Here is a 26,302-nt window from a genome sequence, read left to right on the forward strand (position 1 = left end):
CACCATACGCCAGTTGCTTCTCGCTATCGCTTCATAACCCACCACGTGTTTGCTAAAACGCTGACTCGACGAATGCCTTATTTCGACGGACTCATCGCGCTCGCTGATGCCGGTGGTGTCTGTGGGTATGTGTCGGGCTGAAAAACTTGAAAACGATAACGAGCGCTTGGAGCGCTTATTCCCCCTTTGCAAGCAGCATTGCTTTCATTCGCTGATCCTGGGTGTGATTCCTTTGCACTTCTGGCATCGCGTGGAATCGTTTGCTATTGTAAGTAGGCCCGAGAACACGAGTATGATAACGGTTATTATTATCGTCGAACAATAAGGCACAGCTCGGTTCCAGAGTCGTTCGCCGTGCTGCTTCTCATTCCTGTAACGACAATCTCTCCGTACTTGGCAGGCCAATGAGCTTATACGCGCGTATCGGTTGTCCGTCGGTTTTCCTCGACACAATTACACTCACAGTCGGATCGCCCCAAACAAAGTGTCCCTGCGAAATCTCCCCTCGGGCTTATAGAGCACAATTTGACAAATAATAGCGAAAAAGCCTTGCCCGGGCCTCTCACGCGTCAGTCGGTGTATGAGTGTACGAGCGTATTTGATTGGCGAAAGAGCATTAAGCGGCTAGGTCTCGCAAAAATCTGCACCAAACAAGGGATCTAAATTTAGCATTTTCAGTTCGGTTTTCTCGTCCACGACCATTACGCGTAATCAGTTCTAGTGCATATAGTTTAATCATGGAATCGTTGAGTGCCGAAACGCGCAGTGAAATCTACGAGAAGCTGTGGACCAGAATGCCCCGCTTGAATCCGGGCCCAATGTCCAGTTTCCGAATCGACGATTTTATCAACCTCATCAAGGGCCTGCCGATAATCTACAATCGGTTGGATAAGCACAACAAACAGGAGTACGTCGATACATGGGATCAGTTGGAAGCCATACTGAAAACGCCCAGTGAGTATCATGCGATGCTATGTCGCGTCGCACGGACAGGTATTTGATAAATTGGGTAAAATTACTCTCACCTTTGGGCGCGTCCCCGTTCCGAGACGTGGGTGGGACAATAAATATTAATAATTATGGAAATTGTTAAAACAACTCAAGACAAAATTTTCAAAACGACTTATCTGCTTTTGTAAACAAAGATTAAAACGACGATTTGACGAATCTGATAGCTCTCCCACGCAAACCAATACCATTAACAGGTAGCGGAAACCTTCACCTACCTATTGGTGGTGTTCGTTTGCGTGGGAGAGCTATCAGATTCGTCAAATCGTCGTTTAAATCTTTGTTTACAAAAGCAGATAAGTCGTTTTGAAAATTTTGTCTTGAACTGATCTTCACAAATGAAAAAAAAACATATTCTGGGCTGAAATGTACTGTTATTACTGGTTTAATGCATTATATGTGAATATATAAAGAACTGTTCATAAACTACTTGATGCAATAGGGGTAGGGAAGGGGTCAGTTAAAACGTTTCGGTTCATAAAAAAAACAATAAAAATTCGCACAATTGGAAAATTAGCCCCCATAACTCATAACACATTTTATGGGCAATTTTTCATAAAAAATGTTGTGATGGGGTCGAAAAGTTATTTGCGAACAGCTCCTAATATGTACAGTGCACTACTTCCTATTTCCTTGTACCTACTTCCTCTTGGAAAAAGTAATGAAACGCATCCCTTTAAAGTGTTTTTTTGACCATTGTCATATGGTTTTGTCGATACATGTATAATTAAGTGAAAGCTTTCATCAATCATTTTTTTATATCAAATTTAAAATTAAGTATTGCAAATTTTAACGCTTTTTCTCTTATACTAGGCTGACCTTAACCGCAAGTCAGTCCCATCTGTATATGGACGCCATATAAAGATGGGACTGACTTGCGGTTAGCGGCAGTGAGTGTAGATGGAGGTTATATGTGCGACTATAGTCTATTGCTTTATTAAATACTAGTTTATTTGTGGACGCAGTAGCGCCCCTGGCAAATGTTTTTTTTAAATCTTTTTTTCAAAAAATCAATATTTTCAACGTCTATTGTCTGTGATTTTTTTCATCAAAAGCTGTGTCTGGTTGTCACTGGTTTTGTTTTCTGCATCTGATAGTAAAAAAGAATTGAAGTGTCAAAAATTTTATTTTTTTGTGAGAATTTCCCCGCGTGCTGCATCTGGTTGGCTAGTCACCGGACAGACAAACAGGGCTATTATATTAATGATGAAACGGGTCGGACTTTGGGCGTACACGGTTAGAAGAAAGTATCTAATTTTAGGTACTTTTTGTCTCTTGCATCTCCCTCCCTCTTCCTTTTGTTATCATGAAATGAAAAGTAAAACCACTCAAAAAGGGCAGAAAAGTGTGGAACTCAACGTTAAGTAATTTCATGTTTACAAAAGTTAAATAAATCAAAATTAAGTATATTTTGACCTAATATGTATTGAGCAAAAACAAATATTATTCTACAAAAAGGCGTAAAAAATTCTGCCTTAATATTTAGCAGTTATCTCTACCCGATCTGTTCATAACAAGTTGCGTTTGATAGGGAGTCTTGCATTGAGTTTTAATGAATGCAAATCAGTGAATTTCTTAGAATTGGCACACACATTTCCTTAGAAATTCTGCAAAAAAAAATCTCTCAATTTCTGAATTCTTCTGATTTTCCACCGAAGGAAAATCCATTTGAATAGTTCTTCCAGAATTTTTCGGATACGAAATTAAATGAAAAATTGTTATGATTTTTTTTAAATATACAAAACCATTTTAGGGAAGAAAGAAGAAGGTAGAATGAAGAAGGAAAAAGGAATGAGAAACAAGGATGAAGAAAAAAGGAAGGGAGAAGAAGGAAATGGGAGGAATAAGGAAGATATGAAAAGAAGAAAGAAGGGAGAAGGAAGAGGGAAAAAGGAAGAAGGAAAAGGAAGAAGGAAAAGGAAGAAGGAAGAAGGAAGAAGAAAGAAGAAAAAAGTAAGATAGAGGAAGGAGGAAGGGAAAGGAGGAAAGAGGAAGTAAGAAGGGATAGGAAAGAAAGAAGAAGGATTAAGGAAGAATGAAGAAGGAAGAAGCAAGAAAGAAGGGGGAAGGGCGAAAAAAAGAAAGTAAAACGAAAAAGAAATGAAGTAAAAAAATAAGAAAAAAGAAGGATGAACGAAGAATGGAGAAATAAGAAGAAAGAAGGAAAAAGGATGTAGGAGAAAAAAAGAAAAGAAAAAGGAAGAAGGACGAAGGAAGAGGGAAAAGAAAGAAGGAAGAAGAAATAATAATGTAGAATGAATGAAGAAGAAAGACGGAAAAAATGACTTCTCATTCGGTCCAATGAGCATTTGGCATAATAACCGTTCGGCCTAATGACCTGGTACTTTACCTTTCGAAACAAACATTAAAAGCTACATGAAATTGGACAAAGAATCAACTGAATGATTGACTGGGATTATTCAAGTAATCTCAGTGTGCAAGTTTCGGTGACTCAAATATTCAGCGCTGGCCACGTCCTTGTAGTCAGTTAGGAAGAGGAAAGGCGTCTCCAAATAAATCACAGGGAGAATTATCAGTTAGTTGGTATGCATTATTGAATCTGGATTCACTCTGATGACTGAAGCGACCGTGCCAATTTTTTTTACACAATTATTCTAACTAACTATTATATGGCCATACAAAGCAAAACGAACCAACTACTTGCAGACAAAAATAGTTTCAAAATCCTGAAGTTTTGAGGTATTTGTTTCAATGAAATCGAGTAAATAGTATCATTCCGGGCGATGGAAGTTGATAAACACAAAAAAAATAATTCTTATAATTATTGTAAACAATCTTGGTATATTTCAAGCTTCTAACAATAAACGTGAGCTTTTTACACACATACTGTATTAAAATAAAACAAAATTGTGAGATTTCAATACAATGGTTGTATTAAAATATTCCGCATTTGAATTTGTTAAAAATTCATACAGTTTCTATAAGGTTCCTATGCAAAACTGCACACAAAAAAGCGTCCCCGAATTCGTAACCCGCAAAAATACACCGTACTCTTATTCATGGATTTGGGAACACCAGTCACGTTTTCCAGAACGTTCCAGAAAACGTGACTGTTGTTTCCGAATCCGTGACTAAAAATACACCGTGAACTTGTTAGTTCACCCAAATCATGAACGCTTTTTTTGCGTGTGTATTAAAATCTGCCATCCGCTGGTTGGGTGATAGAACAAAAATTTGTTGAAGCTAATACGCTTTAAAAACATATATTGCGTAAGATGTCTTAGTTTCCTTACAGCTTTTGTTTTGTTTTTCCCCATAATCTTCTTCCTTTTGAAGCTTCAAAACTCTTCGTTGATCATGTTGTTTATGACTACATAATCTGAAGCCTCCTTTCACGAGGCTCGGAAACCTCCTTTCACGAGGCTCGGAAGCCTCCTTTCACGAGGCTCGGAAGCCTCCTTTCACGAGGCTCGGAAGCCTCCTTTCACGAGGCTCGGAAGCCTCCTTTCACGAGGCTCGGAAGCCTCCTTTCGCGAGGCTCAGAAGCCTCGTTTCGCGAGGCTCAGAAGCCTCGTTTCGCGAGGCTCGGAAGCCTCCTTTCGCGAGACTCGGAAGCCTCCTTTCGCGAGGCTCGGAAGCCTCCTTTCGCGAGGCTCGGAAGCCTCCTTTTGTGAGGCTCGGAAGCCTCCTTTCGCGAGGCTTGGAAGCCTCCTTTCGCGAGGCTTGGAAGCCTCCTTTCACGAGGCTTGGAAGCCTCCTTTCACGAAGCTCGGAAGCCTCCTTTCGCGAGGCTCGGAAGCCTCCTTTCGCGAGGCTCGGAAGCCTCCTTTCGCGAGGCTCGGAAGCCTACTTTCGTGAGGCTCGGAAGCCTCCTCTAGCGAGGCTCGGAAGCCTCCTCTCGCGAGGCTCGGAAGCCTCCTTCGCGGGGCTTTGAAGCCTCCTTTCGCGAGGCTCGGAAGCCTCCTTTCGCGAGGCTCGGAAGCCTCCTTTCGCAAGGCTCGAAAGCCTCCTTTCAAGAGGCTCAGAAGCCTCCTTTCATGAGGCTCGGAAGCCTCCTTTCAAGAGGCTCGGAAGCCTCCTTTCAAGAGGCTCGGAAGCCTCCTTTCAAGAGGCTCGGAAGCCTCCTTTCAAGAGGCTCGGAAGCCTCCTTTCAAGAGGCTCGGAAGCCTCCTTTCAAGAGGCTCAGAAGCCTCCTTTCAAGAGGCTCAGAAGCCTCCTTTCAAGAGGCTCAGAAGCCTCCTTTCAAGAGGCTCGGAAGCCTCCTTTCAAGAGGCTCGGAAGCCTCCTTTCAAGAGGCTCGGAAGCCTCCTTTCAAGAGGCTCGGAAGCCTCCTTTCAAGAGGCTCCGAATCCACCTTTCAAGAGGCTCCGTACCCTCCTCTCAAGAGGTTCAAGCCTCCTTTCAAGAGGCTCAGAAGCCTCCTTTCAAGAGGCTCAGAAGCCTCCTTTCAAGAGGCTCAGGAAGCCTCCTTTCAAGAGGCCTCGACGCCTCCTTTCTCGAGGCTCGAAAGCCTCCTTTCGCGAGGCTCGGAAGCCTCCTTTCGCGAGGCTCGGAAGCCTCCTTTCAAGAGGCTCGGAAGCCTCCTTTCAAGAGGCTCAGAGCCTCCTTTCAAGAGGCTCAGAAGCCTCCTTTCAAGAGGCTCAGAAGCCTCCTTTCAAGAGGCTCAGAAGCCTCCTTTCAAGAGGCTCAGGAAGCCTCCTTTCAAGAGGCTCAGAAGCCTCCTTTCAAGAGGCTCAGAAGCCTCCTTTCAAGAGGCTCAGGAAGCCTCCTTTCAAGAGGCTCAGGAAGCCTCCTTTCAAGAGGCTCAGGAAGCCTCCTTTCAAGAGGCTCAGGAAGCCTCCTTTCAAGAGGCCAGGAAGCCTCCTTTCAAGAGGCTCAGAAGCCTCCTTTCAAGAGGCTCAGAAGCCTCCTTTCAAGAGGCTCGGAAGCCTCCTTTCAAGAGGCTCAGGAAGCCTCCTTTCAAGAGGCTCAGGCCTCCTTTCAAGAGGCTCAGAGCCTCCTTTCAAGAGTCTCGGAAGCCTCCTTTCAAGAGGCTCAGAGCCTCCTTTCAAGAGGCTCAGAAGCCTCCTTTCAAGAGGCTCAGAAGCCTCCTTTCAAGAGGCTCAGAAGCCTCCTTTCAAGAGGCTCAGAAGCCTCCTTTCAAGAGGCTCAGAAGCCTCCTTTCAAGAGGCTCAGAAGCCTCCTTTCAAGAGGCTCAGAAGCCTCCTTTCAAGAGGCTCAGAAGCCTCCTTTCAAGAGGCTCAGAAGCCTCCTTTCAAGAGGCTCGGAAGCCTCCTTTCAAGAGGCTCGGAAGCCTCCTTTCAAGAGGCTCGGAAGCCTCCTTTCAAGAGGCTCGGAAGCCTCCTTTCAAGAGGCTCGGAAGCCTCCTTTCAAGAGGCTCGGAAGCCTCCTTTCAAGAGGCTCGGAAGCCTCCTGTCAAGAGGCTCAGAAGCCTCCTTTCAAGGGGCTCGGACGCCTCCTTCAAGAAGCCCGGAAGCCTCCTTTCAAAAGGATCGGAAGCCTCCTTTCAAGAGGCTCGGAAGCCTCCTTTCAAGAGGCTCTTGAAAGGAGGCTTCCGGGCTTCTTGAAGGAGGCTTCCAAACCACCGGGCTTCTTAAAAGGGGACTTTCGGGCTTCTTGAAGGGAGCCCTTGTGCCTCTTGAAAGGATTCCGAACTTTTTGAAAAGAGGCTTCTTATCCTCTGCAAAGTAGTACTCCGAGGTGCTTAAGAGGAGGCTCTTGAGAAGCGTAGAAGAATGTATCCAATCCTCTTGCAACGAAGCAATTGACTTTTCAGAAAAAAAGCCTTCATATTTCTCAAAGGGAAGCTTCTGAACGTGTATACTCTAAATTTTAGTTCAGAAGCATATTCTTAACATATCGTTCAACATTTTGTTTGGATCAGGTGGATTGCATAGACAATAAAAATCATTCGTTCGTCGACCTGTCCTTTTGATCTTTTCTCCCACAGCTCTTTATCCACTGTTGGAGGGCAGTATTCAAAAATCTCTGAGTTGGCATGCATGTGATGTACAAGACCAAATTCTGAAATAAAAAAAACTTATACCGTGCAAACTCAAACTTCGGACGCTTAAGCACTTTCTGATATAAAATCATCCTGTTTACTGACATTTTAAGTGCAACCGTTTAAATCATCATTGCAATCACCAAGTATAGTATTCATCTTTGAACTACGCATTTAAAATGTGCACGATATTACGAAAAATGTTTGCAATTTATGAAAATGTCCGGCTTCTGTTTGATTCAAACCTCGGACACCGGCGGGGTTGGATTCATATTTCGGACACAAAGATTCAAACTCCGGACACCTGATTACACAGCACCGGGAAGAATAATTGAAAATAATTCGCACTGCACAGCTCAGACTGTCTTTTAATCATTTCGTCGCATTGTTTTAACATGTCTTATTAGAATGTAACTATACTAAAACAAGCTAAAATTATTAGTCATCCGAATCCAGCTTGACGAAACATTTCGATGAAATATTTCAGAAAATTTCCCATACGAATTGAAGTGTCCGAAGTTTGAGTGTGTCCGAAATTTGATTTTCCACGGTACCTACCGTCGTCGGGGGTGACAATGGATCAAATGGGGGTGAGAATGGGTCACTGTTTCAACTACTTAGAATGCTTGTAGAATGGATTAAATGTATCTGAGGGCAAGAAGACTAAAATATAAGAGACCTTTTTGAACGATTTTGCTCTATGACCTCCAGGCTGCCGGTGAGAGCGATGACCCATTATCACCCCCCAGACCCATTGTCAACCCCCGATGGCGGTATATAAATAAGTTTAATTGTATAATACATCCGCCATTATGCATTTTTGTCCGAGGTACCCCCTGGGCCCGGCTAAGGTACCCCCAGGGCTACATGTACGCCATTGAGAACCGCTGGTATACAGGACTAAATACATCGATTCCCTGAAATACCACTGCTTATGGCCCTAGTTCGAAAAATGGATAAAGCTAGGGCTCGATTTGGTAGATACTACTGCGTAAACACAATGAAAAAGTGATCTATCTAGTTTTTAGGGCAATCAACGATGATGATCGCATTTAAGTGAGAATCCAACAGGTCGTCATAATTTCATTTTCTGCCTTTCAAGACGAACAATATTTGTAGTCAGACATATTGGAATAAACCGTAATATGTATTAATAAACCATTGTCTCTATCATTTGCAGGAAAATTCCTCATGATGAAATGGAAGGGCCTGCGAGATAACTTTCGAGTTGAATTAAAAAAGGAGTACTTCTCTCCTCCGGAAAACCGCTACATCTCCAAGTGGGTGCACTACAAAAAACTGAGCTTCCTCCGCGAGCAAGTATTGGCCACACTGGATCAAAAGCTGGAAAGCGATAGCCATGACGAGTTGAATCAAATAATGCAGTTTGTGCAGAATGCTACCCATGACGTACCTCCAACGGCCGAGTCTCGTTCTAACGAGCACTCGTATGCCAACGGTGAAATCGATCCTCGGGAGTTCAAAAAGATCAAGGAAGAGCGTGTGGACTCCCGAGATGGTGAAACATCAGATGACGGGGAATTCTACTTCAGTCATTTCCAAGAACCGGACCATGACACTCGTCGGCAAAACCATCTGCCGGAAATTACAATCACACCAAAACTCACTCCCACACCCCCGATGAATCTCCAGCAACGTAAACGCCTATCCGAAAGCTCGACGGAATCTCCCGCTCCACCAGCGAAAGTGCCAGCCAAATCCTCGGTCGGGATACCCCATGACGATGACTACCACTTCCTGATGAGCATCCATCCCTACCTGAAGCAGCTTCCGCTGCCGGTCAAACTCAAAGTTCGTTTGCAAATGCAGCAGGTTTTGTTCAACGAACTGATGAGGCAACCACCAATCGTTGACGAAGAAGATTAGGCGGAAGTTTACACCACCCGCGATGCTGAAGTTGACAGTTATAGTCAACAGTAATAGTTGTTAAGATGTGCCATATTCGGGTCGAACCGAGAGCCAACGATCGATGATCTCTTTCTATTTCGCGCTTTCGCGTGCGAAAGTCATTTGAATTATAATTGGATTTAACTAAAGGTAAGACGTACGTACAAATATAAATAGATCCCCCACGATTGGGAATCAGTTAGAGTTGTGTGCGTTGCTTAATGCCATCCGAAATCAATGGAATGCTCTGGGGAGGGCTGAGATGCTTGCGGGCAAGCATTTGACTGCACACTTCGAAAAAATCATGTAAATCTAAGTGATGTTGGATGCACATAAAAGGAGCGATCCGTTGGACATAATTTTACGTCACTTCTTAAAATTACATGACATTGAAATTCTAAATCAGAATTTACGTTCGATGACTTAAAAAGATGTTATGCAACTTAAAATTACTTCCCAAATTAAAGTCATCATTGATGTAATTTTAAATGACCATTGCTGCAACTTTCTACTGCAAATGATTTAACCATACTTACCATACCAGTATTCACAATGCCAAATTATATTCAGCAATCAAATTGTACCTCATGTGAAGCTCTCCACGATAATCAGTGAGCGGCTGATATACAAATTTAAGTCGAAGTACAATCGAAAAAAGAAATAATTCAAGACTTCTATGTTATGTTGCACTATGCAGCCTAAAAATAGAATTCGTCCTTTATTCGTTAGAAAGCATTTTTTTAAATATATTTGCTCGTGAATCGTATCAATAACAAATACTAACAAACATTGCTTTTATTGCAGATTCGTTCCAGTTTCATATTCCTAGTTTATTCACACAAACATGTTTTGCAAGTCGGGGACAGTTAATCGAGATTCAAATATATATTTTTCAAATCTTTTGGATACTCGTAGAAGCAGGTCAAATTGTTGATACATACATGCATTAATGTTTGATCCGCTTTTTACAAATCATTTTTTTTTGTATTTGAAATTCTTAGATCAATGGATATTTCACTATGTCTGAGCGAATAATGTTGTGAACTACATTGGGTTTCGGATATATTGGATAATAATTAAAAACTAAAACTATTATATGTATCGGTTTTGCTATCGTTTATATTTTAAAAAACAGTTGTGGTTGTTTTACTAATTGACGTGTATTATAATGAAACGTGTTAAATAATAATCTCTGCTGTAACTAATAGTAATCTCTCAAGTTCGGAAAATGTTAGAATTCATTTTACGTCTAACGTATGAGAAGCTTAACTAACCATCTATGATGCGGCCGGCACATGGTTCGAAATCGCTTCAATGACGCTCTGAACCAGACGCTGTTGTTTGCTTTTTCTAGTTGCCTTGGACTTAGATCCTGTTATCGGAATAATTTTGAAGAAGTAGGATTGCACCAACTCCAAAAACTTGGAGGTGCATTTCATATACATCAAATTATAAATGTAATGCACCGCCAACAACTCACCAACCGCGGTGATGACGTCGTTCGACCCCGGTGAGGCGAACTTGTTCCGCAAATACGTAGAATACGTGGCCATTATTGCCAAGATCTTGAAAGAAAAAGACAAAAGCGTTAATCAACAGCGGGTTGAGTTTCTTCACATTAAGTAACACCAGAGGCAAAGGAGGCTTATGGATTCTTGAGTAAGTTTTGGGAACAAAAAAGACAACACCGTCTTCGACCAGAGGTCATACAGACTGAACACTCAACACCTAGACAACGGACTGGACACACATATCACCCAGTGGACCGGTGGAGAATTTTTCGATCACGAAAAGTTTCCTCCTTACCGGGGCGGGATTCGAACCCACACTCCATAGCTCATGAGTCTAGACGATTGACGTCGCTAACCACACGGCCATCAGTATATGTCACAAATTATAAAAAAAAATAAATATACATATATACATTTTGCCATAACATTTACCTAATTTCTGACCAACAAAAGCCCAGTCTAAATTGCAATACTTTTATAATTTTTGTTTTCAAATTGTAAAAAAGTTAATAGCAAAGATTTTGTTTAGATATGTTGACTTAAAATTTTAAAAAACAAAGGGGAAGGTCAATTACATTTGTTAAAACTTTTTTCCATGCTACATACTATTTAAACATGTGTGTATTGCTGAAAATGGGCATTAAAGCATTAATTTTATTCATTTTCCATTTATGATTATATTTATGGCAACTAATATTCGTTATAACCACAAGTAACATGATCCGTTACATACCGACACAAACAAGCACCGGCCCCGCACGTTCTGTTGTTATTTCTGATGCCTTTGTTCCATGCTAAAAATACAAAAATACTATAGTGGTTGGTAGTAACACATTATGCAAGAGACTTACTTCTTTCTGAATGATGAGTTCGTTGACATTTTCCCCGAGCAAAGAGCACAATGACGCAATGATGTCGTAGTCCGAAGGTGTATGATCCAGTCCGATTTTTGGTCGACTTTTCAAAAAGTCAACAATTTTCGTTCGTTTACCCACAAATAGCTTCTCGAATGTGTCCATAGGCACGCCTGTTGCTTTCTCGAAATGGTAGCTTATAAGTTGTCGTCGGCGAAGAATGGGAAGACCAGTAACAATATCCTTAAGGTTCTTTGGTTCATCCAACCGAAATCGCACGTATGACTGAGAGACTGAGAGAAACTCATCGTTCAATACTTTCGGATCGTTTCTGACAAGTTTCCCTACGATGTCCTTGGAACAGTCTTTAGAAACCGCCGTCCAATACTCTTTGAGTGTGCCGGCTTTCACATTTTATTCCTACGAACCTCGGCGACTGAAAGCTTCGCATCCGGATCCTTGAAACGGTTCAAGTAAGAATTTCGGTTGATAAGTTTATGCTTCAATGCAACATGACTATTATGATTAATGCATCCATCATCGTCTATGAAATTTAGACCCGAGTATTTCGAGTGAACTTGCCGTGCAACTGATTCCATCGTACACGCTGATATTTCGGTATCAATGCAACGCATTTGATCGACGATATTATTCGTCAAAGTGGTCATATCAGATTTGGGGAACTGAACACCGCGAGGAATACTTTTGTCGGGATTTTGGTCTCGAAACTCTTGCAAACGATTCAACTGCCCAATAATATTGTCACCGATTTTCGTCCAATTCACACTGAAAGTACGAAATTTCATCTCTGTCGATGCGTGACGTTTTTCGCTTTTGGTGAGTTTTACATCTTCCTCTGCTACCGATCTTTTCACTGATGTGTTTGGTGATATGTTCTCTTCATCGGAAATGCCTTCAATCAATTCTTCCATTATTGATCCTTGCTTCATTACAACCGCCGAATCGCAATCTTGTATTTCTTCGACAATAACGGTCTCATCTTGCTCCACTTTACTGTTAAGTAAAGTTTCCAATGGGTTGATATACGGGAGTGATGACGCAGATGGTTGGTTACTGTCCGGCAAAAAGGCGACGAGATTTGATTGGCGTAGCACCATGAATGGATCAACGGATGTATGACCAGAACCAGAGTTCGATGAAATAGATAGTCGGTTGTCGTTGTACATAGCAGTATTATTATTAGGTCCCAGAGAAGACGGAACAGCGGTTACGCTACGATTGAGTGTTTGCTCCGGCGCACTAGATACGACGGCGACGGTTTTGGGGATTTTAAGGGAGGTGACATTCTGGAGCTGTGATGGTCGGTTGCCGTCGGGAATAATTGTGCTGAGATTTTGTGTTCGTAATACTAGAGAAGGATCAGAGGCGGTATAACAAGAATCAACCGTTTGTTCCGGCGCACCAGATACGACGGTGACGATTCTTGGCAGTTGAACTGGGACCACGTCTTGAAGCGATGACGGGCGGTTGCCATCTGACATAATGCTGCTGAGATTTTGTCCGTGTAGTGCCAGAGAAGGATTCCCGGCAGTATGGCCATTGTCAACCACTTGCTCTGGAAAACCAGATACCATGGCGACAATGTTTGGTGTTTCTGCATTTACGTTGTTCATACTGTCCATGTCATGATCGTCAGCTGAAATTTAATAAATACAGATAATAAATAATATATTTATTTTAGAGACTGATGAAAAGTCATTTTTCTTAATTCTAGATACGTTTTTGCACCTCTCTCTCTCTAACCTTTGATAGGAAATAACATATACTCATAAATAGGCCAAACCAGTCATCAATACTGAATTTTCGAAACGACTTAGGGGTCGTGCACTTATTACGTAAGCATTTTTTCTGGATTTTTCAACCCCCCTTTTTTCATACAAATGATTTTTTTATTTATATGGCGCGTATCATATTTGCAGACTTAAGCAAATTTTGAAAAGTAATATAGGTAAAGTTGCGCAAAAAGGATCTGCTAACACTGATTCTGAATTATGCTCATGTTTAGAGGCCCCTGAATAAGAGAAACGCGGATAGGTATGTGCCGCCTATCGAACCGTCAAAAAACAGCAGCCAATCGAGCAGGAGACCTGTCAAGCAGCCAAAATTTTGCTCAAATACTGAAAACGGCCAAATTCGATTTTATGCCATTTCTAAGTAAACAAAATTGAATGTATTTTACATTAGTTTGCAGTAATATATGCAAGTCATTTATAGAATATGAAATGAAATTCCATTGTTCATTGGATTCTATTGTTATGTGATGTGCACACAAATAGAGTACACTGGATTTTGTTTTTACGCGATTTACATTTTCTCAATTTTCCACTCATCCTAAATGTTTAACGTATATTAATAATCATGTGATTTTTCTTTGATTTATTCTGGATTTTTTGAAACATGTTGCGAAGAGTTTGGTGGCAAATTGAAGACACACGATCAAAAATACGAGCGAAAAAAAATCGTGTAAAAACAAAATCCTGTGTATTGTGAGACTTTATCTACATAAACAATTTCATCCTTTTCATGTGTTGTTCTTTGATGAAGAAGATTGAATGCAGTGTTGGCAGAGTCATAGTTTCTATCCGCGTTTCTCTTATTCAGGCCTTCTTCTTCTTCTTGGCATTACATCCCCAAACTGGGACAGAGCCGCCTCGCAGCTTAGTGTTCATTAAGCACTTCCACAGTTATTAACTGCGAGGTTTCTAAGCCAGGTTACCGTTTTTGCATTCGTATATCATGAGGCTAACACGACGATACTTTTATGCCCAGGGTAGTCGAGACAATTTCCAATCCGAAAATTGCCTAGACCGGCACCGGGAATCGAACCCAGCCACCCTCAGCATGGTCTTGCTTTGTAACCGCGCATCTTACCGCACGGCTAAGGAGGGCCCTCTACTCATGTTATTATTTTGGGAACTTCCAATTTTGCTCAATCCTTCAAGTTACTTTAGAACGTTAATTTCGTGCGTGCGATGCGCTCAAAATCCGCCTACAGAATGACTGCTTTTCTTCGCAGAGTCCGACCTTCTTGCAAGTTAAACGGAAACCAACACTCATACATGTATGGTCCGCTGTACACCCTTTATTATCAATCTCTTTCTGTCCTACGTAGCGGTGACAATCGCAGTGCTTGCATCCGAAAATCAACACACACACATTTCTAGATTGCCTTGAGAATAGGTCGTATGTGCAAAAGAGAGACTCTCTTTGTTCACGCTCTCTTTCGCTTGTACATAAGTTAGTTTTGCATATTTTGCCATATTTTCACTTCAGAACGATAGACAAAGTTATAATTTTTCATTTTTCATCATCAATCATCGTCATCATTATACTGGTTCGAAACTAGTTCGACAACCGTATGGATCCAAAATTTATACTAGAATAAATAAACACATTTTTTATTAAAAACTCAATGCTTACTATTTATACCACATGCTCTATTAAAGCTTTTTAATTCATTGCCAAAGTTGTCTACAAACTGCAAACAAGTGAGCTTCTTGTTGCTACTTTATTGGGTGGTGTATATTGAAATGTTTTTATTAGCTGGAACAAATTTCATACATTTTATTTTATTGCGTTTAAATTCGCCATAATAATTATACGGCGATATCAAAAAAAGTCGGAGCTAATGTCGGAACGTCTGTGCGCAATTTGTACGACTGTTATACGGTACAACTTGCCCACAGACGGTCCACCTTGACTCAGACCGAACCAAATTTCCTGGGGGCGGAGTCAAAGTTGAACAACATGTCGGACCGAGTGTGGGGCCCCTTATAGACTCTGACTAAAACCCGGCCATCAATTGATCAATACATCGGGAGGAAGCTATCAAGAGTATTCAAAGAAAATTTAAAACACATGCGCAAGCCACAACGACCTCAGAAATCGGTCCCGGTCGCTAACTCGCTGCTAACTCGTTTCCTGACAGAGTATACGCGACGAGCAACGCGACGCGACGCGACTCGATTAAAAGAAGAACAATCATTATCAATGACCTGTCAAATTGCACTATCGCGTCGCGTCGCATTGCATGTCGCGTTTACTCTGCCTCAGAGCATAAAATATTCATCTTCATGAACCTACTCCGGTCCGATTTTTGGCGAACATCGCATGATTATTCAAAACATATAATGACATACTCAGACTAGAGATAATTTAACAATTTGTAGAATGTGTATAAATACTCAATGACCAATATTCAACCGAATATTGACAGTGCAGAGCCGATTATGAATGTGTTTGGAAGCGAGCTGACTATTGAAGAAAGGTGGACACTCTGCTCTGGCTTGCCTCTAAGACGGCCCGGCAGTAGCGACCACCACGTGAGCCACCACAGCACCGGCACTATCTAACTGACTATGCAAGAACCCTTGCAGCTCACCCGTGGCATCTACCACTACTAGAGCGAGCTTGGTGTACACAGTAGCCTACTGCTGCAATTGCTGTTGTTCTAGACAGTTTCGACATAATCTGTTGAGCTGTGCTCACCGAATTCTTAGAGTGTAGGAATATGTGGTGTGATACATCATTTTTTTTGTTAAATATCTTGGCTTTCATATCAATTTTTCGCAAATTTCATATCAATTTGTCCATTTCGAAACATGTGCTGTGCATATGCACAGCCAAGATATTTAACAAAAAATGGTTTTCGTACGGCCGAGTTGCCGAATAATATGCAATTAATGGTAAATCAATGTTAATAGTAGAATTCAACAAGGGCCTTCCAAAGCCATGCGGTAAAATGCGGGGCTACAAAGCAAGACCATGCTGAAGGTGGCTGGGTTCCATTCCCGGTCCGGTCTAGGAAATTTTCAGGTTGGACATTTTCTTGACTTTCCTGGTCATAAAAGTATCATCGTGTTAGCCTCATGACAGTTAATAACTGCGAGGTGCGGAATCAACACTCAGCTGCGAGACGACAATGTCACAGAGGATATGTAATACAAATTAGAAGAAGTAGAAGAAGTAGAACTCATCAATATTCTGAGTAAAGTGGCATTATTCCAATACAGTCAACTATAGCTCGATGGACTAAACTCGTAACCCATCTAGTAAAAAAACTTTCGTTTGTTGGGTTAATTTCATCTGTCAACTCAGCGAATACAATATAACGTAATTTTGGCCAGATCCTATCGATCCAATAAAATGAAATACAATTTCTCGTTGAATGCAACGTGTTGCAAAAAAATTCAGGTGAGGGCGAGTGCTTTAAAATGGGCAAGACTTTTTTGACGTAAGACAAATTATTTTTGTCATTACTTTCGATCCCATAGTCCGATCAGGCCAGTTTTTATTAGAAAACAATGTCATTTTTATTAGAAAACAAATCAGTTAAAGATGAATGCCCAAAAATTGGGCGAGACTGCGCACACACAGACATCACCTCAATTTCTTCGAATTGAGTTGATCGGTGTATAACACTATGGGCACCTCCGGGCCCTCTATAAAAAGAATAAGAGAAAGAAAAAAAAACAAAATTTCTCCGGGCCTTCTACAAAAACTAACAAAAAGGTCTCCGGGCCTTCTATGAAAAGTTTGTTTTTGGAGCGAACATATAGCCTTTACGTATACTTTATACAAGAAAGGAAAAAAACTAAGTGCAGCTGAGAGAAAACTCGAACGGCGTAAGCAACGGGAGTAGGTACTTTCGGAGGTAGAGGAAAGCTTTGCCAGAAACGACACGCGTGGGATCTTCAAAACGACATACGCAAGAAGAGCGCACCAGCGCCAGTCATGAGGGTAGAGGGAGTTATTGAAAAACGGCCAATCGGTCAGAAAAGACACAATCAGAATCGGGACGATGGACAATCACTGGAGTCACCAACGCTAGACAAAGTGAACAAGATTTTTCGAGAGCTGGGAAGCTCGAAAACCCATCGAGCTTCTCAAAGTTGGGAGTGACCGGCGATCGAAAAAATCTACCAAGTGATTGAAATTATTTGGGAGAAGAAATGCCTTCGAGCTGGATTGATGGCCTCATACGTGCTTAGAGATATCTTTTCAGTATTATTATAAGTAAATTAGTATGCATGAGCTGATCAGTTTATATATAATTCGCGTCGAGTTCGAAAATTCATCAAGTTTAGTATAGTTCACCATGTTATTAAACTGTGACGGATTATATCACGGAATTTATGATTATCACGTATAACACATCCCAAAATAGACAAAATTTACATTTTAGTCATCGTTCATTCTGGTTAATTATTTTGGTTACGTACCCTTTATTGTATACATTAGAATGCATCCAAATAACCGAAGGGGGGCTTTATCCGTTCTATCAAATGCCACAAAAACAATTGAAATGAAGATAATTCCCGACTTCCATACGCTTCCACCAAAATTATGTTCAACGCTTCGTTTGATAGGCGTTTAGTCTATTTTTCTGGAGTGATAGAGAATATTTCGGGTGTCAAGCTTGCGAAAAATTCGTTCCTTTCGATCACAACCGACACAACACAAACTAGTGATTCTTGTTTACGTCCCGCAATCGTGACCACCCACCGTCGTGACGTGCTTCAATTTACACGCTCGTCCGGCTGAACTCAAATTTGGGTCAGATTAACTCAAAATCGTAAAAACTGGCTCAAGACAAAATTGAGTTAAGGCCCCTTAACTCAATTTTGAGTAACGACGGGAGATATGAATTTTGAGTGACGTTTACTCAAAATCATAAAATCAAATATTTAGAATTTTGAGTTTGTCAAATCTAATAAAAACAATCAGGCGCAGTATAAAGAAAAGCTATTCGAATTAGATTCATAAAACAATTTAACATTTATTACAGCTTAGTATAATGAGAGGTTATAAACTACAGAGAAAGGTCGGATCCTGGGTAGGAACATCTGTTGCTGATTTGTAATAGCTACAATAGGAATTACATTGCAAACTTATGTGCCCAAGTATGTACCCCAGGAACGAACTTTTTCTCTAGTTCATATCCTCTTTTATAATAATACATTTTTAAACTATTGTTTTATAATAATAAATAGCGGTCCTCAAATATCTCCGGCGGTCGCTTGTGATGGTACGTCTGGGAGCTCGTCTGGAAGTAAAAAAAAATGTGATATAGGAGACATTCTCTGCTATGGTTCTTAGCGCGGACATGGACAAACCAATAACTGCCTGAAACTTCTTACCTGGTATAAGATCTCATCTCTATTGTTGAATCTGACCACAACTGGTAATTACACAGCAGAAGAAATTCACGAGGGCAATGACGAAGTCTTGAAAACTGATGTACACTGTTCCAACATCTTGGTAATGCTCTTCAAAGCTCAGTTTTTTCTGGGGTGTTTCCAAACGTTGTTTCGAGCGTGCACTTGTCCTCGTCCTCGTCGTATAAAGCTGGAACGAGAAATGGATAAATAATCTAATATTTAGAATTAGATTAGTAAATTAGATTTAGTAAATCAAAACTTACATGAAGATCTACCAGCGACCGTTGGACTTCTGGAAATTTTCACGGTGAACTCATTTTTGAGTTCGGGAACTATTTATGCAAATATGAGTCAAAGCTACTCAAAATCATAACTCTCAGTTACTCAGAGTTTGACGTCTCAATAGAAGTTATTATTTTGAGTTATGCTGACCCAAAATTGAGTTCAGCTGGACGAGCGTGTAACGAAACATTTTGACAACATACACGGTAAAAAAACTAAGGCACCAACATTTCAAAAAGGCGAAACTGCTTTTGTAATAGGCCTTTTCACGAGACGTTTAAACTCAGCTGGTTTAATCGTCAATTGACAGTTATTCTATGAAACTGATAGCCTCGGACTTGCGGGCCTGTTCAGCGGTTGTAAATAAGTGCAGCCTCGGCAGTGTCACATGAAAAGGCCCAAGGCCTGTATATTGGGCTGTTTACATATGAGCTAGTTTTAGCGGACAATGTACTATCCGACAATACTAGCGCGAAATTAGCATAATGTAAACACAATTAGCTGATGACAATTCATGTTTACATTATGCTAATACCGCGCTGTATTGTCGGATAGTGTATTGTCCGCTAGAACTAGCGAATATGTAAACGGGCCATATATGAGCTAGTTCTAGCGGACAATGCACCATTCGACAATACTAGCGCGATATTAGCATAATGTAAACAGAAATTGTCATCTGCTAATAGTGCTTACATTATGCTAATATCACGCTAGTATTGTCGAATAGTGCATTGTCCGCTAATGTCCAATAATGGCCAGTTTACATATTCACTAGTTCTAGCGGACAATGCACTATCCGACAATACTAGCGCAATATTAGCACAATGTAAACGCTTATTATTGGCCCGTTTACATATGAGCTAGTTCTAGCGGACAATGCACTATCCGACAATACTAGCACGAAATTAGCATAATGTAAACGCTTATTAGCAAGGATAATTCCTGTTTACATGATGCTAGTATCGTGCTAGTATTGTCGGACAGTGCATTGTCCGCTAGAACTAGCTCATATGTAAACGGGCCATATGGGCCGTTTACATATTCGCTAGTTCTAGCAGACAATGCACTATCCGACAATACTAGCGCGAAATTAGCATAATGTAAACACAATTAGCCGATGACAATTCTTGTTTACATTGTGCTAATATCGCGCTAGTATTGTCGGCTAGTGCATTGTCCGCTAGAACTAGCTTATATGTAAACGGGTCAGAGCTTCTCACGTCGCTGGGAGCTAATTTGTGCTCCCCTACGCAATCCAACGCCATTTATAGCCCATTTACATATTCGCTAGTGCTAGCAGATAATGCACTGTCCGACAATACTTGCGCGATATTAGCATAATGTAAACACTTATTAGCGAGGACAATTCCTGTTTACATTGTGCTAATATCGCGCTAGTATTGTGGGATAGTGCATTGTCCGCTAGAACTAGCGAATATGTAAACGGGCCATTAATGAAAGAAGGGCATTCTCCACTGCACTGCACTGAAAGAAATTTTCTAATTTTCTTCAGGTGGGAAAGAGATAGAGTAAATCCGTTCAATTATTATATGTTTCCACTAATCACGCAAAAAAAAAAATTGCAGTCGAAACAAGGGGTGGGACGCTGAGCACAATGTGCCAAGCACACATTTGCATGTTTTGAGTCACAAAGTGTGGCACTCGGTGTGGCACACTTGGCACACTTTTGACGTTTGAATGATCAGCACTTAAAATACCGGCAACCTTACCAAAACTTGTTTTGACTTATTCTCAAACTAAAGAGGGGAAAGATTGACATTTCTTGTTACCATTCATTCTTCCATACAATAACAGTGAAACAAAACCACGACAGCCGCAGCAGCAGCTGACGACGCAGTCAGCCCAAGCTTTTACTATTTTCTCTCCGTACAATTAATGTTTTCGTACAGTAATATCACACTGTATAACCGTTTTTTTTAGTGCCAAATATTCATTTCATGTGGTTAACCCGATGATACTTTATGCCTAGCGTAGTCGAGACAATCCAAACCGAAAATTGCCTAAACCGGCACCGGGAATCAAACCCTGCCACCCTCAGCATGGTCTTGCTTTGTAGCCGCGCATTTTACCGCTAGGCTAAGGAGGAGCTGGGGCCCCTTGGGTGTAAGAAACATAAATTGTGTGAATTGATAAAAATGAATCGCTTGTATGATTGAAATCTCTACTTTTTATTCCTTTACCCTACACCACTATACATTGTTAACCTATCTTCCCACACACCATCGGAGTGGTAGCCGAAACTTCCGGATGCGAAAAGCAGTATCGTATTCCTTAGGGCCGATGCCCACGTAGCGGTTTTTCAACGTCACGTGCACGCAGCGTTAAAATAACGCTGGTGTGCATCGGCGTGGTGGCGCTGCGTTACCGCTTTTTCCCGGTGCACACCTGCGTCTTTTTGACGCCACGTGCACTCTGCGTTGAAATGACGCTACGTGGGCATCGGCCCTTAATCTCTTGGACTGTAGTCACGATAACGAGCAAGTTCCGGATCTAAAGAACAACACAAAAGCAATAACACATTGTTCGTTTTCTCCACATCCGGAACTAATTCAATATGGCTGCTGCAATCCAGCCCATTGATATTCCCGATCCAGCTTTTTCCGAAGAGCACCAGTATCAAAACTCTGGCCTGGATTCCGGTAAATCATCATCCAACTCCAAAACACATCGAGCCTAGCTTCGAATCCATTTATAAAACCGATCAACCTACCTTTACATGATTTACGATCCAATAATACAAAATGCATGAATGTAAATAATTATGTAGACGAAGCATTCGCGTGTTTGTGATTGATTTTTTCATCGCGCCAAAAAGCAACATGTTGACATTTGAAAGTGTTGCCAGAATTTTCTGATTGTCAAAATGACAACCTGTCACATATAAGGTGAGGCACAATTTATGGCACACTGCGGCACGAATCGACACAAATAATAAAATGAACACAAATTGAATTGTGCTCAGCGACCCACCCCTTGAGTCGAAACTACCATTCCGAAGGTTATTTTAAGAACATGCACTGACGATTTTCAGCAGATAACAAACCCGTTTGATTTTACTGAGAGAGAGAAGCCAGCTCACTGACAGATCGTTTATTTACTATGTTTTCTTCTTCTTTATTTGTGTGGAAACCGAGGAAACTCAACAAATCAAAGTAACATTTCATAACGTCGGAAGTAACATTTTTCACTCCAATAAAAACTTGTTCGAATTAGCTGATTTTAATGGTTAAAAACTCCATAACGTACAACAAACCCGATTTCTCATAATACGGGATCATTCACATGAATAATTACGGGTTCAATTCACTGTAGCAGATATAAGAAAAGTTGCGAACAAAACGACCATTTGAAGTTGCATCGCAGTGTTTACTTTTTCGGTTCGCAGTGACTGGATCGCGGTGACATTAGGATGAACGTAAATAAAGCGAGCTGTCTTCTCTCTCTCTCAGGATTTTACTATGCGCGCAGTAAAAATCAACTGCCGTTGCGGAATGTTGTCACATGAACTGAAACAGTAAACTTCTTTTAAACCATGGTACAATTTTCTGAAATTTCAAGGTAATTTAAAAAACAGAGCGTACACACTTAGAAAGAGCTCAAGAGTTCGGTAATTAAAATCACCGAAACTTTTCGGTAATTTAGCAAATTACAAATATTTCGGTATTTTTACTCGTGTTGACATAGCATTTTGCTGAACTTCGGTAAATGACGATATCTGTCATCATTTTTACCGAAAATAAGGTAAATCTAAAATGACACCGACGAAATAACTGAATTTTCGGTAACGTTAAACGTCAAGTACTCAATGTTCGTTCCCGCGTGGTTGAGAGAAGGAAATCTTTTGTTTCAAATCTTTCATCCCAATTGCGATATTAACAAATTTGTGCTTTGAAATGAATGGTGATAACAACAGTGATAATATTCAGAGTGAGTAAGTAATAATTCATAGCAATACAGAACAATAATTTTGCTTATGATTGCTTTTGTTTTTTTTTTCTTCATGGTCTAGCAGCTCCTATAGTCGAGATTACTTCCGTTGCTCCAGGTGATGCCTGCTCATACACTGGTTACATTCTGCTGATTGACATTTGGAATGAGAAAATGTAGTTTTTCGGCCAATATTATCTTCGACTCGATTCCAGATATCTTCCGCCGTCTGCTCAGTTCTTAATCGGAGATTCCGATGCCCCTCCGATCGCAAATGACGAGGCTCTACTTCTTGCTTTGCATGTTCTATTCTAAACAATATTATATAATGTTAAACTGTCGACAGTATAATAAAGCATTATTTGAAATGAAAGCATAAATAGAAGAATCTAATTTTTTATTTATATTTTTTTGGATTTAATTTTCCAGCGAAAAAAACAAAAAGCTATTTTACAGAAGTTCGGTGCTACGTTACCGAACCATCGGTAAATTTGACAATCTTGCTGTTCGATACATTTTACAGGTCGTTCGGTAATCGGTTGGTTTACCGAAGTCATTACCGAAAATTCAGCTGTTGAGAATTCGGTAAATGAATTACCGAATTTGGTAACTTTTTCGGAGTGTGTAGTCTACAAAACAGTAGTTTTTACAAAATTTCAGTCAAATTAACAACGGATTCAGGTAAATTCACTACTGGTTCAGCTCATGTAACAACATTCCGCCAGGATCACAGTTGATTTTTACTGCGCGTATAGTAAAATCAAACGGTTTTGTTATCTGCTGAAAATCGCAGGTACATATTCTTATAATAACTTAAAATAAGTAGTAGTATTTATCCACAGCAACATTTTTTTGCGTGTATGAAAGATCGTAGTCTGAATAGACGAATCCAAGTAAAAATAAGAAGGAGACCCACGAAGGTGTTAACTTTGACATATCCTACAGCACATCACAGGAAGATAATTTTAATATGCTTATAATAGATTCTAGACAATTTGTAATTAAAATCTAATTAATGTACGATACGGAAAAAGTACGGTTTGGACACATAAATTACATATTTGGAAGCTTATCTCAAATTTTTGTATTTTTTCTAAAAATGTATCTATCATACAGTTCGGAACTTTTTCCGTATCATTCATCAATCAGATTTTAATTACATTTTGTTTAAAATTTATTACAAGCATTTCAAAATTATCTTCCTATGCTGTGCTGTAGGATCTGTTCAAGTTAACACCGTCGTGTCTTCTTATTTTTACTTGGATTCATCTATAGTTACCATAGTGAATTCATTGCTTCAAAGCATTATGTACGCATCAATCAGATTTCAATGACATTTTTGCTAGAATTTATAATAAGCATTTTAAAATGATCTCCGTATGCTGAGCCATGGGACTTTCGGTTGTCTTTTTTCTTATTTTGTATTCGTCTCAGCGCATCTACCTCCTAACGAAGCTGGACTAATAACATTATTTAATTTTGCAAGTACTTTAATCTCCCCTCTTCATTGGATTAAAATGTTCACGGGTACCTTTTTACCCATTAAAGGGTACTTTACTAGCACAGTGTTCTTTTTTGACGAAAGTGGCTACAGCATAAATTATCAAAGTGACGTATCTTTATCCAGCTGAAACAGAACGTCATATTCAAAACATTTCCTACTCAAATTATAAAAATTTCATCACCTATAATGTATCTGAGATACAAGTACCTATAATACAAGTACCTACTAACAAAAATTTGAAGCAATGAAATTCACAAACTAAATGTTAAGCTATGGCCTTCTTTGAAATTGGCAGTGCAGGATTTGAACTATCTGTTCAGTGGTTGTAAACATATGCTCAGTCTCAGCAGTGTCACATGAAAAACCGATTACCTGTTATAAAAAACTATTTGAGTGGTGTTTTTTTCTTCTTGGTCTACAATATAGATAATGGAATATATAGATGAGCGAAGATAAATCCACTGTCTCCAAACGAACTGTCAAACGTGTCTCCAAACGAGCATGACGTCACGATTTCAATGGAAACGTTAAGGGCTGTGACGTCATATGCGCGTGTGCACGGGCAAAAAATCGACTCAGCCATGCTTTCGCTCATCTATAGATTCTACTATCTATAGTCTACAATACTTGCTTCGCAGATAAGTCGTTTTGAAAATTTGGTATTGATATCATGTTTACATCGTTTATATTATAGATAGTAGAATCTATAGATGAGCGAAAGCATGGCTGAGTCGATTTTTTTGCCCGTGCACACGCGCATATGACGTCACAGCCCTTAACGTTTCCATTGAAATAGTGACGTCATGCTCGTTTGGAGACACGTTTGACAGTTCGTTTGGAGACAGAGGATTTATCTTCGCTCATCTATATATTCCACTATCTATAGTTTATATTATTAAATTTTACTACAACTGAACGAACGCCGCACCTTGTATGAATCACACATAAGTCAATAGTCAAAACAAGATTTGAACAGTGTTGCAGCAAACAATAATTTATTAGTAAAAAGTTATTAATAATACGACAAAAGTCAAAAATCTGTAAGGTAAGAACGATTTTCTGTTAAAGTGCTCTATCTCACAATCAATTATATCTTTTAACAGATCAAATCTACGATCAATTTTTGAATATATCCCACCAAACTGTCTGACGCAACGGCAGAAGTAATTGAAATTTGGAATAATAAGAATTGTACATGGGTAGGTAAAAAATTCATTCTTGTTTTTAGTGATTCAATCGATGATTATCACAAAGCAAATTTTCTTGCACAATGTTACATACCGTTCGAAGCTCGATTATCGTTTGAGGTCTCGTATTGTAATTGGCTCCATGATTCGTCGGGTGCTAGCAGCATTAGCACATTGTCCTTGAAGAACTTCAAGGAGAGGTCTGTAGTTATTTGGCATCCATCAGTTTCTGTTACAATCCGGCTTATTGGCTTCCTTAGAATGTTTGATCCTTGGTAAAAAGGAAAAAGTGATATTATATTGCATAGTAACATTAATGCTAAATTATTTACCTTCTTCCAGTAAACTGTGGATACTTGTCGTAGTGGGAATTATAAATCGATGCATTCGTGATGAGTCACAAATTTTGAATCCAATTATTCCATCCATTTTCATGAGTTGTTGTTTTATTGGTTACTGGTTTTACTTTTTTTCATGCCGTACTAGTTGATGAGTGGTATCGCGTGTTTTATGAACAAATACTCGTTGTTCGAATCGATAAATGAAATTATTGGTGTTCTATCGATGAGCTCTACAATATCGTATACCTCTGTCGCCAAACTTTCTGTATCAATTAACAACACGCCTTTCTCTTGTATATTACGTACCTTTCTTTTGTCGCCCAGGAAAATAATTCGATTTTCTGTGGGGTTATATATTAGTAACTCAATGCGTAATATGTAGAAGCATTCACCGAATCCGTCGTGATGTAGAAATACATAGGAATCTTTTTATACGAATAACCCCGGAATGATGCTTCTTCGGCGAAAATATTTCCTTCGTCCAATAGTTTAAAATTATACAAAACTATTTTCCATTGTTCTGGAAGGTCAGAACAGTTTTCGATGTATTTTTCTACCAGAAATTCATTCTCGAACCGAATATTGCGTGTAGCTAGTAAAGCCTGGTAAAACT

General features: G+C 40.1%; 2 protein-coding genes across 2 annotated transcripts; one reads left to right on the forward strand and one right to left on the reverse strand.

Annotated features, from left to right (window-relative positions):
- The first annotated feature begins 222 nt into the window (after positions 1-222).
- Positions 223-9,085, forward strand: LOC134223830 (uncharacterized). Its single transcript, XM_062703052.1, has 2 exons — positions 223-954; positions 8,154-9,085. The coding sequence occupies exons 1-2, from the start codon at positions 738-740 to the stop codon at positions 8,858-8,860; spliced, it is 924 nt and encodes a 307-aa protein (XP_062559036.1). The 5' UTR covers positions 223-737; the 3' UTR covers positions 8,861-9,085.
- A 1,073-nt stretch (positions 9,086-10,158) lies between these two features.
- LOC134222953 (uncharacterized) lies at positions 10,159-12,486 on the reverse strand. The gene is given in 3 exon segments (XM_062702096.1): positions 10,159-10,446; positions 11,244-11,662; positions 11,665-12,486. Coding segments are annotated over 3 exon segments (1,476 nt in total). The 5' UTR covers positions 12,434-12,486.
- Positions 12,487-26,302: the final 13,816 nt, after the last annotated feature.

Source organism: Armigeres subalbatus, chromosome 3 (genome assembly GCF_024139115.2).
Source record: "Armigeres subalbatus isolate Guangzhou_Male chromosome 3, GZ_Asu_2, whole genome shotgun sequence".
Classification (NCBI taxonomy): domain Eukaryota; kingdom Metazoa; phylum Arthropoda; class Insecta; order Diptera; family Culicidae; genus Armigeres; species Armigeres subalbatus.